We start from the raw sequence: 19,429 nt of genomic DNA, 5'->3' as shown, positions 1-19,429 counted from the left end.
ATTGTTGTTCATTAATCATAGTGCCCTCACTCTGTGAACCCATGGGAGAAATGTCTGATTTTAATGTCACCAATATTTGTCACTCTGCATAATTTGTGAATTGAAAGAGCTTCTCAGTCTAGAAAGGTATTTCGAAGCCAGATCAAGGAGGGTTTTGATTATTTAGAAGTTAGAGAATTTCATTTAGAGATAGTACAAGTGAAAAGTCAAGCAAATGCTATGGTAAAGAGCCTAAGAATATTTTTTTTAAAGATTTATTTATTTTAGAGAAAGAGAGAGAGCGTGAGTGAGAGAGCATGAACAGGGGCAGGGGCAGACAGAGAGGGAGAGAAATCCTCAAGGCAGAATCCCCATGGAGCCCAGAGCCTGATGTGGGGCTGGATCCCAGGACCCTGAGATCATGACCTGAGCTGAAATCAAGAGCCAGCGCTCGACACTCGGAGCTACCTGGGCGCCCCAAGAGCATAAGAATAATTTTATGGACAAACTGAATCGTGTAATTAGTCATGTTTGTTTCTCTGATGTTGGCTGCTAGAAAGCTTACAGTACAAAATGTGCTCTCACCTACTGCAAATCGCTTGATTCTCATTGTTTGTGGTGGTTATGTTCAACAAAGTCACAGGGATCACTGCCTGTAGGGAAAACATAAGATTAGGTTTCTGCAAGCCTCTGGTCACAGTGTTTTCGTCAGAAGATCAACACATAACCTTTTCTTTTTTTTTATTTACTTTTAAAGATTTTATTAATTTATTTGAGAGAGAGGGCACGCACAGAAGCAGGGGAAGGGGTGGAGGGAAAGGGAGAAGCAGACTCCCTGCTAAGCAGGGAGCTCAGTGCAGGATTCCATCCCAGGCCCCTGGGATCATGAGCTGAGCTGAAGTCAGCCGCTTGACCCGACGGAGACACCCAGGCGCCCCAACACATAACCTTTTTTATGTATATTTCTGTTTAAAGACACATTATTTAATACATGGGTTTTTTTAAAGATTTTATTTATTTATTTGACAGAGAGAGACATAGCGAGAGAGGGAACACAAGCAGGGGGGGTGGGAGAGGGAGAAGCAGGCTTCCCGCGGAGCAGGGAGCCCGATGCGGGGCTCGATCCCAGGACCCCGGGATCATGACCTGAGCCGAAGGCAGACGCTTAATGACTGAGCCACCCAGGCGCCCCTATTTCATACATGTTGTTGATTTTTTATTATCATTGAACTCACAGTCAAGAGCATTAAAACGTATGCCTGAAGGGAGTTTATGTAACACATGTACCTTCTCAGTACGACACATCACAGTCTTTTTGCACATAGGAACACTAGACAAGCACTTAAGTACTGTGCTTGGGGCCATTTTCAGCAGTGAAATCACCAGCAGAAAGCAAACACTGCAAAAGAGCGTGGCACAAATAGATAGCGTAAAGGGCTTGTTTGGAGGATAAAAGCTGGAACGAGAGGTCAGCTTCCGCAACTTCCGCTGACAACGTTGCCATTAGAGACTCAAAGATGTCCACAAATGACTGCGAAAGCACGGTCAGTATTGATTTGGGGGGTTCCAGGTAAATTTTAGCAAGTAGGTGAATTCACAAATATGGAATCCTACAAATAAAGAGGATCAGCTCTGTATGTAGGACGATAGTCCTTATGCTTTGCCTGCTGGCCTTACTCTTGACCCCATATTACGTTTGCACCTCTGTTTTCCCCTTGCCTGAATTTTAATTTAAACTCAATTTTTCTTCATATATTTTACCTATGTTTATAAGTGGTTTTAGGAACTTTGGGGAACAAACCAGGCAATAAAGCAAATCGCCAGCAAGCACTTAGAATTCCTACTGTTTGTGCTAGCTGCTTTGCTATGTATCAGGACATAACAACATCTCTAGGTACCAAATGTAGTAAGAGATACATGATGAGTTTCTCTATGAAGTAATTTTATCTTATTTTCTCAAAAATATTGAATTAGAATAAATTAATGTATTTAACATGAGGCTCTACTAAAAAGCTAACATTTTATTTAGAGATAGCATGAGTTGAGTGAAATGTCAAGCAGATACAAACGTGAAAAAGTGATGGCTACATCTCTCCTTCCTTTGCTCAACCTGAACTCCGGAAACTCGATCTTTGCAAAGCTTCTCATATTGGCCCAGACTATGAGTACTAGGGTCCAGGAGCCTGATTTTCTGGGGCTGGCCCCTAGTATCTCTTCTGACTCCCGGAGAGAATTAGAGAATTACAAACACCTCGGGTGTACCACTCAGCAAACTGGAAGCCACAGGGCTGGACCACAAGAAATATGCTTTGTAGAAGTTCAGACTCACATAAACCATGTGATGGAGTTTTATGGTGGATTTTAAGCAAATCACAATCAAGCGCTCTGAGTATCTTACAGTCACACAGAGCTGCCACATGGCGAAATCAAGTAGCAGCTTTCTCTATCTGGGAAATGTGCTGTACAGGAACAATACACTACAGTCTCAGAAGCACCAGGTTCTCATATCTGGCTGAATTATCTCTGCCATCCTCATGCCTGGCTGCTGAGAGTAAGTGGATAAACTCTACTGTATCGAATACAGAGAAAAAAAATTTTTTTTTTCACTCAGTCAAGACCTGATGGGAATGTTGGGGAAAAAGTTTTCTTAGGGACAAAAAGCAGGGGATATGCAGCCCCTGAATCTAGAAAACATAACTGCATATGAATGGTTGAATTTGCATACATTATATTAAGTCCCTTTTTCGTTCCTTAATTTTATCTAAATAAAATGAGCCTTCGCCTTTGCTCACATCTGATTCTTCACCTTCAACCTAGGTGTTTCTCTGCAAGTTGTTCCCCATAACCACCTGACACATGACCCACTCACGTCTTTGGCCTTTGCCCCACATTGTAAAAAGAAGTTTCCTTGCTTACCCTAAGACTCTTACTCTGCGCTTCCTCTCATCCATTCAACAACCACTTAGAATGCCCTTTTACCCTGTGCCAGGCTCTGTAGGTGCTGGCGATATAACAGAGCACAAAGACTTAACCCAGTATGGATACTCAGCTCTTTCCAGGATTAGGTCATTAACATTCTCTATTTCCACATGTCCTCTGGTTTACCCACCCCAGTATCTCTCATCTTCCATCTTCTTCCCTCATCAGAGGGAGCAACGGCATTCCGAATTCCACCCAGTGAAAACTGGACCTCAAGGATGTTCCTCAGGAGATTCAAATGTTAGCAAGCAAAAACTAAACCTATCCCTTCAGGTTTTTCATCAGGTGTGGGATTGCTGGAGCTCTGGAGAAGATGCTGGTGCTCAACTGTTCTATCAAATTACTGACCCTGGAAAAAATGCTGAAGAGTCACTTCCCTGAATCACTCAAGGTATTCTACATTTAAGAGCTTTCTTTTATTCCTTTATTTTATTAATCTGTGAAATAATGTCAGACTTGGTGGCTGTTTCCCAAGTTTTTCTGATGTCAGGATTCTCTTATCAAACTTATTAAACTCAGTTTCCCAGTCCCCTCCTGCTGGAGACTGATTCCATGCATCGTAGATACGGCTGTGATAATTATTTTTTTGACAGTCATTCTAGATGACTTCTAGGAAAATTTAGGAGGTGCTGGACTAGATTATTTCTAAGGTAAACTTGAGTTTTAAACATTTTTAATGGCAGAAAGTATGGATTAAGTAGCATTGCTCATAAGAACATAACCTAGGTTCACAATGGAGCTGAGGTCCAGGAGTCATTATAAAATTTTTCTGACTATTTCAACATCTTTATTTTTGAAGTTTTTTTCAATGGCTATGTTGGTCATTAAGCCTCTGTTGAAGTCTCCTCAAAGTCCATGAGGGCCTGCGGACAACTCAGAGCTACTGTGGAAGGAGGACATTAATCAAAGATTACAAATAAATATGAGATTAAAAATATTTTAAGCACTTGGAGAAAAAAATGCAAAATGCAAAGAAATTGTCTTTTAGGGCTGGGATTCTTGACAGAGGAGATAGCCCTACAACAGTGATTTTCAAATGTGAGTGGTGGGGGGTATAGCTCAGTGGTAAGAGCATTTGACTGCAAATGTGAGTGACTGCTAATAACCCAGAAGAGATATAATGAATCATAATTTCTAAAGATGGAGACCAGAGACCTGTGTTTTTAGCACACACCCTGGATAATCCTTATTTACACTAAACCTTAACAAAAGCGATCTAGAGCACTGTACTGGGTTGATTAAATCTAGTCATCTGGCCTTATGGATCATGCTTAAACTATGTGTGGTAGGGAAAATCTGTGTGATAATTTGGGATCATATGGCTAAAAGAGTACCAAATGGACAATCTGACTCGAAATTTCCCATTTTGAATGTGGACACTCAGGTGAATAAATGTTTGGGCCACTCTTTTGCCGGAGAGAGTGAAAAAGGTTTTGGTGACCTTCACAGGGTCGCCTAAGATCTTATAATCATCAAGACAAATGATGGGCTCTTACATTATAAATATTATATTTGGAAAGTACTTTAGCATACAGATAATTTCAATTTATCTTATCCTCCCAACAACTTTGTAAGATGTCTATTAACGCATTTTAGAAATGATTAAGTTGGAGTTCAAAAAAGGTTAAAGCAAGTAAAGAATCAGTTAAATCTCAGTTCCTTTGATTTCATATCTACTGCTTCTCCTACAGCAACTTAGCTACAAGATACCTGGGTGTAGGTGTAGGTGTTGATTTTTCTTTTTCTTTTTCTTTTTTTTTTTTGACACCTCCTATAGTGTTTGCCATTGGGCTTTGCCCATAATTACTCAATAAACTGTTGTTGATTGGTCACTGGCAGTGTTATAAAATAATTACTTATTAACCCTCCCTGTTCAAATCTTATCTTTAAGGATCTCTGAATTCAGATTAATTGAGTTGATCAGAATAGTATGTATCATTGTTTAAAATACCTTTCACACTATCTCATTTGAGCTTTATAAAACCTATTAATCCCTCTGTAATAGTAATACCTCTAAATAGGCAGGTATTTACATTATAATTTTACAGATGATGTTACTAAATCCCTTCCCCATATGTAAGTGCTAGAGTTCAGATTTAAAACCAAGCTATCAGATTCCAAACTGCATGGTTGTGGTTTTTTGGGCTTTTTTTTTTTTTTTGAAAGGTTTGCTTCTCATAACACCACTTGAAGTAAGAGTTAAAGAAATGAAATGTGTAGGCACAAATCAACGCCTTCCTCATATCGTCTTCTCTTTAATAGCTGCTTAGCTTGGCACTCCCAGTTTCTCATTTTCTATACATGGAGTCTTTTTATCTTTGAATCTCTTTATCTTCAATTATTGCATTGTTATATAATGTCTGGCTTGGGTTCTCTGACCGTACTTTCAAAATACCTCTTCAGGTACACTATGCCCTTTAGAGAATAAAAAAATAAAGAAAAAATTGTTTTGTTGTTCACATTTCCTCCATTTTTTTTTTTTTTGGAGGCATGGCTATGTATTTTATAATCCCATTTTTTAAAGCTTTTATTTAAATTCCAGTTAGTTAACATATAGTATAATACTAGTTTCAGGCATACAATTTAGTGATTCAAGGCTTCCATACATGACCCAGTCCTCATCACAACAAGTGAACCCGTTAATTCCGATCACCATTTCACCCATCCCCCCACCTACTTCATCTTTGTATTTCAGTGACTAAATTTCCCTCCAAATTTCCTTCACAAACTCCAACTCCAGCATCCTTACTTCCCCTAGCCACTTCCCATCTCCTCTCAACACTCACCCTTTGAATAAATAGCTGTTAAAAGAGTTTGTTTTGTTGTCTTTAACCAATGCCAAATCTTTCAGTTGGTTGCAAAACTCTTACAAACAAGTCATGTTTTTTTTTTCTTTCACAATCTGAACATTGGAAGGAATTTTTTTCCTTTTAACGTTCTCAACATTCCAATCATATTTAAGCTCCATTTTTTAATAAAGATGTATGGTTTCTTCACGGGAATAAACATTTTAATAAACTTATGACTATGTATATGTAAGATCGGCAGCCCCAAAATTTAATAATTAAACAGAGCAAGCATGACCCATTCAGGTTAATTTAGTTTTCAGATTTTCACTAAGTGTGATCCATGTCACCCATTAGTTTTTCCAGACTAAATTTGGAAAGATACATTCTATAACAAGATTTGAATGAGGTCCCAGATTGGGAAAGAGAGAAGAAAGTTGAATAATGTTCTAGGCATTGAGGTGAGTGATTTGAATCGAGATGTGATAAAAGAGGTAAAATGTAGGTTCCAATGCCCTTAAAATTTAATTGGTTTTCATTGAAGTATAACACATACTAGAAAGTGCACATAACATAATTATGCAGCTCAATGAATTTTCATAGAGCAGATATTTGTATAACCTGCACTCCAATCAAGACAGAACATTACTTCAGACACAGTTTATCCCCAGCCCACCAATGCTCTTTTCCAATCATTACCTTTCCCTGCTCCCCAAAAGTAACCACTGTGCTGACATCTAGAGCCACAATTTGGTTTTGTCTGTTTTTGGATATAATGTCAATTGGATCACAAAGTATATCTTTTTGTTATCTACCTTCTTTTGCTCACCATTAAGTTTCTGTTTTGTAATTCATAGTATGAATATGCCACAATTTATTCATTTTCTCCCCACTGCTGATGGACCCTGAGTTTTCAGTTTCTATCTATTATGAAAATGCTGCTAAGAACACTAGCCTGTAGCTCAGCTCTCCTTGTTACCACCACAACTTTCTCTTCTCTATAAGCACCCATAGCATATGAAAGTTCTTTTATAGGGCAGGCATCTTTTGATTCTTAGTAGAGAAAAAAATATGAAAGGCCACAGATCAGAATTCTAATATTCAATATTGTTTAGTCAACAACCAGTTGATCTGCTACGTCAGACTCCGTGTACATAATAATGAATAAGACATAGTTACGACCCTCAGGGAATGCTTACAGAGCCTTGTTCCAACAAATCTGAAATGCAGAGGGCTTTTTTGGGGAGGGGGTTACCCTCAGTGATGTTTAATTGTAACTCATGGGTGAAGGAGTAGTTGCATTAAACAGGTTATTTTTGGAGAGTCTAATAAACTTCAAAAGCAGCTGGTTGCCAAAATTATCTGTGGAACTTGTAAAAGATATTATGAGCCCTAAATCCATACATCAGATTCTGATTCATTCTGTAAGTATTTATTATTGAGCTGTGTGCCATCTAGTCAGCCTGCTGTTTTGGTACCTCTCACTGTTGTACAGTAAAAACCTAAGTTTGGGGAGAGTTTTCATAGGCTTTCATAGACTTTTTACCAGTTTTCATGTACAGTGATGAAATAACAAGAGAAAACTTTGTGCATGTTGCATATATATAATTTCCCTTCTCATGGCCACAACTATACAGTAGAAGAAGAAGTGAAAACAGTAATATGCAGGGGCGCCTGGGTGGCTCAGTTGGTTGGACATCTGCCTTTCGCTCAGGTCATGATCCCAGGGTCTTGGGATTGAGCCCCGTGTCAGGCTCCTTGCTCAGCCGGGAGCCTGCTTCTCCCTCTCCCTCTGCATCCCCCCCTGCTTGTGATCTCTCTCTCTGTCTGTCAAATAAATAAATACAATCTTAAAAAAAAAAAACAGTAATATGCAACTGAAAGAGTTAGTAATGTGATTGGCTTGCCTCTGGGTTCTCTGGCTCAGGTTTATGGAGCAGTGATGAACATGAATCGTGGGAATCCCTTTCAAAAGGAAGTGGTAGTGGATTCATGGCCAGACTTCAAAGCTGTTATCACCCGGCGACAGAAAGAGGTAATATTTGAAAGGCCAGAAAAACAAAACAAAACAAAAAAACACCCTCCCAAAACCCAAGACTTGGCATCAACTAGAAAGAAAAGATTAGGTAAAGGAGATATTTATAACCATCACAGCCATATATATTAGCTTAAGAAGCTATATATTTCACCATTAGTTTTTTTTTTAAGATTTTTATTTATTTGAGAGAGAGAGAGCATGAGAGAGAAAGCACAAGGGGGGGAGGGGCAGAGGGAGAAGCAGACTCCCTGCTGAGCAGGGAGCCTGACACAGGGCTCCATCCCTGGACCCTGGGATCATGACCTGAGCCGAAGGCAGAGGCTTAACCATTGAGCCATCACGTGCCCTTCACCATTGGTTTCTAATTTGACTCCCTTTGGAGTTTCAGACATATGGAAAAACCGCTAGTCTAAATGTGTTCAAAAAAGTGTTTCTTTAGTGTTTCATAATCTCTAGAAGCATGAAGCTTACATACTTGTTCATTCTCGTTTTTCCTCTGGTTTGCTGATTCCTTGTAACCGATGACTTTGGTCATGTGGGTAAAAACATAAGAAGATTGAAAAGGATGACATCTGTCCCATTCTTCGAGGACAAAGAGAAGCTCACATGATCAAGTGTGCTGCCCAGACCACATTAGGAAAGTTCTGAGAATTCTATTTAATTCTTATAGGTGGCTCCATTAAGTTATACCCTTTTCATTTTTATAAATAAATAAAATCCCAGAAAAATGTGAAATAAATATCTTAAAACTTCTCAAATACCAGAAGAATAATCAAGCAAACATTCCAAAATTTCTGTTCCTTTCCTCACTATAGTATATTAGCCACATTCCCATCTAGCCATTGTTTATAGGTGGCTAAATTTTGGTAATGGGAATGATCTAGACATATGCAGCCAATGTATCTAATCTATCTAGGATTTGAGTTACCTAGAGGATATATTTATGTTTTTACAATTATGTCTTCTGTCCCAGGCTGAGACAGATAACCTGGACCATTATACTAATGCCTATGCTGTGTTCTACAAGGATTTCAGGGCTTACCAACGGCTGTTGGAAGAACATGATGTTATCAACTGGGACCAAGTTTTTCAAATACAAGGTGAGATGAAGTGCAAGACACTAGGCAGTCTTCTTTTTCTCATTTTTGTCATATACATCAGATATATATGATATCTATTTCACATATATGATAATATATACACTTAAGTGCACAAATTCATACATATACGTCTTATATAGTTACAATTTTTGTATTACAGTTTTGTAAGAACTCTTGTTTTACTCCTAATGAGGCTTGGCCTTTGGGGTAAGTAGAGGCCATTTAAATTGGGCTGCTTTTAAAAAAATAAATGAAATAAATAAATAAATAAATTGGGCTGCTTTCAAGTGATATCCCCCCCACACTGTTATTGTAATGTGAATATCAGTGAGTATCACAGCATATTTTTCTTTATTACTCTTAATCATTTCCTGTCACAATCTTTTAAAGTGACTCTAACTTAAGTATAAGCCGATAGGTAGGTCTTTTCTTCTTTCTGAAGCAGGTGATTCTGGAAAAAGGTAATTAGCTGATCTGCATCAGATATCCTGACATGATTTAGTGAGATAAGAGTATATTTGAGATCCAAGGAGATAATTGCGTGGTTTTCAATGCTAGTGGAAGAACTTTTGGCCAAGACCGAATTACATTAAGAGTTTCTGATAGTGTGCATGGACAACTTCAGCTTCAGTGTATCACTTTTTCAACTTTTCGTGATGATTGGTGGGGGGGGGTGATAAAGTCAATGAAGTTTCTATTTTTAACTGTTGCATTGAAAGTGAGTTCCTTGATCATTTGATAGGAAGGCAGGGTCCCCCGTGCTAGAAATACAAAGTCTGGTAATTTTTTTCAGCAGCAAACAGCTGAAGCCCTCTCACCTGCAAATGATGATTAATGCATATTTATAAACTAAAGACTTGGGGTGTTTTATCACATCCATTTGGAAATGCTCACAAAGGTGTTATAGTGGAAGTTCTAAGCTGTCTCTGACTTTTACAGATTTACCCCAGTTATGCTGGTTAGACGTGAGACATGATTCTACCACTCACTTAGCCAAACTAGGAACATTTTCTCACTGTTATTATTACTCTAATGTGGAAATAAGTATATCGCTTCCTTGGTGTGAAAAACCGTGGCAAGAATTGGATAGATTGTGGTGCTAGAGGCCTACTCTCCTCAAATCACCTGCAGCCATCATTAGGAAGAGAACATCCCTGTAATTGCCAGTATTTTTTTTCCCAAGCAGGCTGAGCTGTTAGTCATGAGTCAGTCATAGTCATTGAAATTGACACAGTCATCCTTCCTGAAGTTAGATGGGGACAGATGTGACTTAACAGTGCCTAAAATAGCTGGAGTGGTAAAGACCCCTTATTTAGCATGTAATCAGTTGTAGGCATTACCTTTGGCTTCTGCTGTGGCCTCTTGGCTATAGGCTTCTCTGGTAAGAACTATAATATCCTTGCAATATTGAATAGCTTTTAAGAAGTCATCAGTATCTTTACTCTTTTTAACCAGAGCACCTAAAAAGTGTTATTCCCATAAGATCTCCAAATCATAAACAACTCCAAAAGCCAAATACTGGCATAAAAATGGCCAATCTTTTATCTTGAACCACAGAGCTACTGGTTGGGCTGCCTGGATAGACTAAAAATTAGGCAATGGATCTACTTCAGTGCTGGGTATTCAGAGCAATAGCGCACTCTGCATGGGAAGACTTTGTCATTTTTAATCTAAGAGCCATCCATAAACAATATTAAATCAGGGTTAAACCACTAACCCACTAGGAAGAGCCAAACTCTTTGCGTTGGCCATGAGAGGACAGGGAACGAAAAAGTATACAGCTATCCAGACGGGCCAGGCTCTTTTGTTCACTACTGGTTGCATGGACATGAGAGAGCTTGTTGACATGAGCACTAACCTAAAAATTTCAGAAGCCTGCTTTGCTGGTACTATAGTCCAGTTAGCTGTGGTCCAATAAATGGTCTGAGTTCTGTCTTATCCAATTAGCAACTCCTCCCTTTCTAAGGAGGTACGGTGGACAAAGGTAGGACAATTTTAGTTAGAGTTCCTTCTGTGAGCAAGGAGAAAATCATTTGTTAAAAGGGTAATCTATACAAGGGACGGAAGGACATGGTCGACAAGCCATGGAGAGATCACCCACAAAATCCAAACTATGGAAATTCTGCCCAGCAAACTGGATTCTCTAACAAATAAATGGAAAGAATTTTTAAAAGGGGGGTGAAGGGGGATAGGCATTGAAAGAAAACCTGTAGATTAAAAGATTCACCAGACAAAAAGTGGACAAAATCTAACTATAGTGTTTAAGGACTCACACTTGCATAATGAAACTTAAAACAAGGATGTGATTGTCATAAAAATTATGATAGTGGTTATTTCTAGTGGAGAGTGAGGGAATTGTGATTAGGAGAATGGTAAATAGAAGATGGTTAGTAAATTTCTATTTTTTGGCTTTAGTAGTAGTTAAAATATGTAATAAGTCATGAATTTGGGTTTTTTTTTAATTATTTGATTTATTTGACAGAGAGAGAGAGCACAAGCAGGGGGAGTGGCAGGCAGAGGGAGAGGGAGAAGCAGGTTCCCCGCTGAGCAGGGAGCCCGATGTGGGGCTCGATCCCAGGACCCTGAGATCATGACCTGAGCTGAAGACAGACACTTCACTGACTGAGCCACCCAGGCGCCCCAGTTATGCATTTGTTTTATGCGGTTTTCTCTGCTACATCTTATAATTTAAAAAGTTTTTTTAAGGAGCACCTGGGTGGCTTAGTCGGTTAAGCGTGTCTGCCTTTGGCTCAGGTCATGATCTCAGGGTCCTGAGATCGAGTTCCACATCAGGCTCCTTGCTCAGCAGGGAGTCTGCTTCTCCTTCTCCCTCTGCCCCTCCACCTGCTTATGCTCTCCCTCTCTCTCTCTCTCTCAAATAAATAAAATCTTTTTTAAAAAGTTTTTTTAGAGAAATGTTAGTCTGACTTTTAGAAAGAATTAGTTCAGTCTAATTTAAGAAAAATAAATTTCGTTTGAACTACCATCTATACACTTCAATAGCATGAACTGTTTTTTTTTTCATAGTCTCTTGAATTACTTTGATGTAATTAGGGTTATAATATGGGATTCTAGCCACAGCATTTATATTTTTTAATAGCGTTAACTTGAAGACCTGCTTATCTTTTCTTAGACTTCACTCCCTGAGAAAGGAGCCAAGCCTCAGATATCAGACTCTATTCAACATGACTTCCTACTCATGTATTCATGTATTCTTCAAGAGGAAGTGACTTACTGGAAGGAGGAAACAAGCTTTTAGATATGGATGGAAATGGGAAAGTCAATTTCCAGAGGATTCAATTAATCAGGACCCAGACTGGAAAAGATAGAGCCAATAGGATTTTGGAGAAGCAAAGCAAGTCAGTTCTAACTAAACAGAAGCTAACATGCCATGTGGTGAGCTCTATCAGAGACGGTACCATTCTTGGGTCTCACGGTGATGCAGTGCCCAGCACAGTACTTTACATACAAGAACTGAATAAAGATTTATATATAACACAGTATAGCTGTGATGAATGAGTAGGATCCAAATGAGTCAAGTTTAGGATAAATCTCACCAACACTAAATTTATACCTTGACATTTCTGAAATGGGCATCTAGGCAAGAGGCTGGAAGACTCTTTATGTCAGAATGCCATGCCAAATAAATCTGAGCTCTTTTATGCTTCTAGCTGTATGGTAGATTGTAGACTTTTAGAGTTATAAAATTTCTCTTACTCTAAGGAGTTTAAGATCAGTCTGAGAAGTCAGAAAAATCAAGAAAATCCCACAAGCAATTCCAAATTCCTAAGGGATATTCCCATCAGAAACGTTCATGGAAGATCATGATTATGAGAAACAACATGATGGGGATTTGAAATTCCCACACAACGTTTGAAAATCAGGCCAGGAGTAGCTGTAATAATTCATATATAAATATATAAAGGTTAAGATAATCGAGGTGGTAAACTGGTGGCATTGATGATACTTAGTACAAAAATAGTGCTATGAATTTCCTTTTTGTGCTTTCAAATAAAATACCCACATGTTTCATTATGTATTTCCATATACAGGGCTGCAGAGTGAAGTATGTGATGTTTCCAATGCTGTTGCCAACTCAAAGCAGTTAGGTGTAAAGTTAACTTCCTTCAAGGCTGTTCAATTTTCTCCTCATTCAGCTCTACCGGACACCAATGCTCTGTATGTAGACCAAGTTTCTACATGTGGGATGGGACTTAGTATACAGAAGTACAAATAGCAGTACCTGAAATACTTAGTATTATTAAGGAATATTTGGGTAGCTTGGAGTAGGGCCACAGAGTCGTATGTGTCTGTGGGTTCTGTGTGTTTTTTTCTGCTGCACCCGACTGCTCATAATTTCTCGCAAAATCAAATCAGTGTCTTTGTGCATAGTGATAAATGAGCTCAGGAGTCCTATATTTTCACAGTATACACAGAAAAATCATTCCTTGGTATGCTCCTCCTCCAAATAAGTCTAAATCACCTCTGTTGTCTGAGCCCAAAGTGGTTGGTGTTTTTTCATGTTTCAGGGATGAGGGTAAATAACTGACTTTATAGGGAGCTCTTATATGCCAGGCACTGAATGTTTTAAATATATTGCCTCTTGAACCCTTTCCACAACCCCATAAAGTACTGTATAATTACTTTTTTGAGCAAAGTTGAAGTAACACATAGGAGTAAATTGTAGACCCAAGAAATAATTCCTGATTCTGACTTCAGAATCCAATCTTCAAAAGACTTATTAGTGTATATCTGCATTCTTCTTTTCTTCTTACTGGGGAGTCCCTGCTCTGGCATTTGCTAGTTACCTTCCTGTCTGCTTAATCTTTCTGAGCCTTGATCAATTTCTTTTTTTTTTTTTGAAAATTAACCTTTAATATCTTTCTTACATGAATTTTGTAAACAAATGAAACATGATACTTGAAAAGTACCCACCTCAGTGAAAGTTTATTTTTCTTGGGGCGCCTGGGTGGCTCAGTTGGTTAAGTGACTGCCTTCGGCTCAGGTCATGATCCCAGGGTCCTGGGATCGAGCCCCGCATCGGGCTCCCTGCTCAGCAGGAAGTCTGCTTCTTCCTCTCTCACTCCCCCTGCTTGTGTTCCCTCTCTTCCTGTCTCTCTCTGTCAGTTAAATAAATAAATAAAATCTTTAAAAAAAAAAAAAGAAAGTTTATTTTTCTTCTATGGAATATGTTGAAGGAATTTTTGAGCAACAACAACAACAAAAAAACTAAACCTAAAGAAGAATGGACACTTTAAGTCACATAAAACAACTGGACTTTATTTTTTTTTTCAGTTATTAAAATTTTCAAGCACATACAAAGGCTGAGTGAGAGACTAGAATAATGAACCTCCCCCATCAATATATGGCTAATCTTGTTTCATCCATATCCCTATCTACTAACTATTCTGAAGGAAATATCCCAGACATTATCCCATTATTCTTAAATATCTTAATATATATTTCTAAAAGATAAGGGTTCTTAAAAAAAAAAACAACACTGTACTGATATCACTCCTATACAAGGGGTCCCCAGGACCACCCACAGGCTCATTGATTGGCTAGAAGAACCCACAGAACTCAGCATATACAGGCTATAAAGCAAAATCAGCAAAGAAAAAGGTGCATTGGCAAAGTCCAGAGAAAACCAGACACAAGCTTCCCAGAGTCCTCCCCAATGGAGTCACACAGGACACGCTGAATTTCCCCAGCAATAAATTGTAACAAAACGTTTGGGATTTTTTATTGGAGGCACCCTCTGCCTAGCACATACCAATTTTCTAGACTCGAAGAGGGAAAGCAGGTGTTCATCATAAACCACACTGGCTGTACAAACAGGTAGGCACGGTAAGTGCCAACCTCATATCAGTTCTGGGAACGGCAGGACCCCTGCAGAAATCCAAATTGCCAAAAGCCATCCAAGGGCCAACTTGGCAAGCAGGCTTTTCTAAAGATAGAGGCCTCAAGTCTGTGGCATCAAATCTGTGCTGCAGAATGTCTTATAATTTTGTTAACAGTATTTCCTTAAACCAATTAGTACTTACATTTCCCAAATTAGCATAATATTTTTAGCAGTTGGTTTTGTTTTTTTGTTTTTTTATTAAATATTTTATTTATTTATTCATGAGAGTCAGAGAGAGAGAGAGGCAGAGGCAGAGGGAGAAGCAGGCTCTCTGCCTAGCAGGAAGCCCGACGCGGGCCTCGATTCCAGGACCACGGGATCATGACCTGAGCCGAAGGCAGTCGCTTAACCATCTGAGCCACCCAGGTGCCCCTAGCAGTTGGTTTTGAGTAAGCACCTAAATAAAGTTCACACATTGCAATTGGTTAATATCTCTCTTGAGTTTCTTTTGACATACAGGTTACCCTTTCATATTTTTTATTTCTTACATTACTTTTTGTTGAAGAAACCAGGCTATGTGTCCTTTAGAGTAGTTTCCCAGTCTTTTACTGTCATATCCCTGAGATGTTATTTAAAATTTTTCTCTATCCCCAGTCAGGTCTTTGAAAATCAGATTTTGCTTTAAATTGCCTCCTTCTGCATAGGAAGATACTGCCTTTAACACCTAAGTCACTACCCAAATTTGTATACCCTTTATTTTGGATACCCTGCCCTTCAGATATAAGGTCATAGTCACTAATCTAACTACTCCTGAAACACTTGCCTTAACAATGGTGTTATTTGCAGTGACATTTCTGCTTGAGGCTTCTTTCCCTCGGGCTTCTTAGCCTTTGTTTTAAAATTATTTTCAAAAATTAAATTAAAAATTCTATCAAGATTGTTGTTGCTTATATTTATTTTACCCTGCTTGGTGTTTAGATTATTGGCCCAGTGCTAGAGCCCACAGTAAGCCTAGAATGTGAGTTAACACTGCAGAACCACTAATACAAAGAAAACACAAACTGTACTTTATAAAGATCGTAGCAAGAATGGCATTAGCAGTCACCGGGGATGGTCTTATGACATTGATAATTTCAAGAATGAAAGCAAATTCTGAAGGAACACCGGCACCATAGGTTTTCAACTAAGTAATCCATCTCAGTTCTTAGAAATTGCAGCAATTCTTATCTTTGTCTTTATCTCAAAACAATGAGCTTTTAGACTTTTTCCAGACCTTTTAGGGGAAGGTCTAGAAGGACTAGTATTTCTTGAGCATCTATAATGTGCATAGAATGTTAAGCAATTTGTATTTCTTTTCTGGCCATGGATGCGTAAAGATAGAAGTTCTATCCCAATACTTTTTTTTTTTTTTTTTAACCAAGGAAAAGATTGGGGACCCAAGAATCTGGACTTGTTCAAGGCTTCAGAGAGGGTATCAACAGACTCAGGACTTAATGAGAGCAAGTCTGAGAATTGTTTTACAGAAAAATGAAATACTTGCCCTAATCTATATGAAGGCAATAAGTAATGGGAGTAAAATTAGACAGAAGGACTTAAATTTCATATAATGAGTATTTTGTCCTATCAGAAATGAAACCCTGAAAGATGTTCATAAGTGGGAAGTGATAGATTCTAATTCATTGAAAATATTTATGTATTGGCTAAGTACATCTCTGGGATTGTTTCTCAGTTTGAATCAGTGCAAAAAGAGAAGTAGCTGTTTGTAGTCACATGACCCCGAGTTCACATTTCTTCTCATGTTGTTTTCTTCTAGAAAGGGTTCTTCACCACGACTAACTTACCTGAATATTGCTGATGCTGATCTACTCAACAGGACTTGGTCACGGGGCGGCAATGAACAGTGTCTCCGGTACATCGTGAAACTCATCTCTTGCTTCCCCAGTGTATGTGTCCGTGATGACAAGGGAAACCCGGTCTCTTGGTCTCTCACAGACCAGTTTGCCACCATGTGCCATGGCTATACCCTGCCAGAGCATCGCAGGAAAGGTTATAGCCAGCTGGTGGCCCTCACACTGGCCAGGAAGTTGCGAAGCCGGGGATTCCCCTGTCAGGGCAATGTCCTGGATGACAACACGGCATCCATAAGCCTCCTGAAGAATGTCCGCGCTGAGTTCTTGCCTTGTCGCTTTCATAGGCTTATTCTCACCCCTGCAGCTTTCTCTGGCTAAGTTCGCCTCTAGCCACTGAAACTCCAGGAAGGTTTCTTCCTTTCCCTGAACATACATACACTCCTTAGCTAGCAACGAGGGGAATATTCCAGCTGGAATCAGAAGAATCTCGGGTTGAAAGGGGCCTGGAGAAGACATGTAGGATCAGCCTGAGAAGGCGTCACTGTCCCTGCATCAGGGTTCTACAGTAAGTAACTAGGGGTCAGAGACAGCAATGGCACAGAAGAGGATAATTATCTTCCTTTGGGATCCACTGCAGGAAAAAGGTTCCAAAGCCAGCAGTTCTCAGCCCAGTTGTAGAAATGACTGCATTGAGAACAATGACTTAACAGGTGAGCGTGTGGCTACCTCTTTCTTATTGCTGCTTGGGCTTCTGCTCTGGGTTTTCACAGCCACACCAGCTCCCCACTACCAAAAATAACACTCCCCTGTGCCTGCTGCGATGTCTCTCTAAACTCTTCCTACCCTTTCTGATCCACGTTCTCTGTAGACCATCCTGCTTTTCCCCCTTTAATTACTGGTTTTCCACTTCTGCTTACAACTCTCGCCTACCATTCTTCCCCGGGAATGTTCGAATGCAGTGGTTCTCACCTTTTAGTGCGCTTCTGAATCACCTGGAGGGCAGATTGCAACACAGATGGTGGAGCCTCTTCCCCACAATCCCTGACTCAGCAAGTCTGGGGTAGGGCCTGAGAACTGGCATTTCTAACAAGTTCCCACGGCTCAGTGGTCTTGGATGGAGGAATGAAAATACAGGCATTTGAAATGCTAAAAACAGATGACGTCAGCATAGGACTAGACCTTACCTATCACCTTTTTGTAACCTGCTTTCTCATAAGAAACTATGATACATTTATAAGTGTGAATGTGGGTATGCAGATGCACATATAAATGTGTTTTCATAGATACACAAATATATATACATTCTTTTCATACTTTATATATGCATATGTATAAACTCATAGAATTTTGATAAGATAATAAACTTTAAACCTTTCATTGCATATGAAAAATTTAAGGATCAGGGAAAACAAATGACTTTTTCAAGATACTGTAGATAATCGGTGTTAGACTTTGAGCCAGAATGCTGTCATTTTGATTTCAATCTATTTTTTTGTCACTAAATCATGTATACTTTTTGTAAAGGAAATTTAAATGCTTAAATAATTAAGTAAGTACTCTCATCAGTCTTTTATCCTGAGTTGTTTTTTTTTTTTAATTTGGGCTTCAATTGCTTTTGTGTATATTTATCTTTCAAGGACTACAAAGGAAGAGATAAGCATCACCAGCTGTGTTCTTCCATTTGCAATAAAAGCAGGTGCAGACTCAATGGTCTGATGGGTCTAGTTTGTATAAAGTTGACTTAGCCGTAGAGAAATATTGTTTCCTTAATCCCAATAAAGGCCATAAAATCCCAACTACAAAGATAAGGGAAGATCCAACTTTAGGGATTTATTCTTTTTTTTTTCTTTAAAGATTTTATTTATTTATTTGACAGAGACAGAGACAGCGAGAGAGGGAACACAAGCAGGGGGAAGTGGGAGAGGGAGAAATAGGCCTCCTGCTGAGCAGGGAGCCTGATGCCGGGCTCGATGCGGGGCTCGATCCCAGGCTCCTGGGATCATGACCTGAGCCGAAGGCAGATGCTTAACGACTGAGCCACCCAGGCGTCCCATAGGTATTTATTCTGAGAGAAGTAAACAAACTGACAGAGAGAATCATTTTAATAAAAAAAACAAGACTCCTTGGGAGTGAATATATGCTTAGTTCATTCTGACTACTGGTTACCTGGAAACTTATCCTTGGTTCCAGAGGGAAGAACACCAAGTAATCAGAGTCCATAAAGCTCTTGGGAGAATATGGTCTAGTTTCTGCCCCAGGGATGCTCATTATCTTTAGCATTGATTAAACTTGGCTATTCCTGCCTGCTATATGGCAATAATATTATAGCCTTACTCTATTCTTAATAATAACATGCGTACAGTTTATTTAAAGTTTAACTATGTGCTGATCATTGTGCCAAAGAGTAGATATATATAGCTTAATCCTTATGAAAGATAGGAATTATCTTATCATGGGAATTCTGGCTCAGACGTGTTATATGACTCACCAAAACTTATGCAGGTTTCAAGGGGCCACATCAGGGTCAGAACCAGGTTTCGTCAGATTCTGAAGCCAGTACTGTTACTCATTATGCTAACTGGCCTCTGACGCAGTTTGAAACTCTTTGGGGGCAATTATTCCTTTATCTCATTGCTTTCTGGATTTTTCAACACTACCACCACCCCACAGTGCACTGCATATTTTGAAAGAGATTTTTTTTCCACCAAATTTCCCTATATATATATTTTTTTACTTTTATCTTCCAGATAACCATGTTGGATATAATTCCTGACCCTTTTAAGGAATGTGTGGAGCAATTTCTGGAGAAAGGGGAGAAAAGAGGGGCTTGAGAAATAGGAAGGGACTAGGTCTTT

The 19,429-nt window shown here is 39.1% G+C and overlaps 1 protein-coding gene across 1 annotated transcript; it reads left to right on the top strand.

Moving 5' to 3' along the window:
* The first annotated feature begins 3,271 nt into the window (after positions 1-3,271).
* GLYATL3 (glycine-N-acyltransferase like 3) lies at positions 3,272-16,952 on the top strand. Its single transcript, XM_028097519.1, has 5 exons — positions 3,272-3,349; positions 7,672-7,779; positions 8,756-8,882; positions 12,935-13,061; positions 16,538-16,952. The coding sequence occupies exons 1-5, from the start codon at positions 3,272-3,274 to the stop codon at positions 16,950-16,952; spliced, it is 855 nt and encodes a 284-aa protein (XP_027953320.1).
* The last annotated feature ends 2,477 nt before the right edge of the window (positions 16,953-19,429 follow it).

This window comes from Eumetopias jubatus, unplaced genomic scaffold (genome assembly GCF_037043125.1).
Source record: "Eumetopias jubatus isolate StellerSeaLion01/CBP00866 unplaced genomic scaffold, mEumJub1_p1.0 scaffold_6, whole genome shotgun sequence".
Taxonomy (NCBI): Eukaryota; Metazoa; Chordata; class Mammalia; order Carnivora; family Otariidae; genus Eumetopias; species Eumetopias jubatus.
Note: the sequence above shows the minus strand (reverse complement) of the source record. Positions and strands in the feature narration are given on the sequence as shown.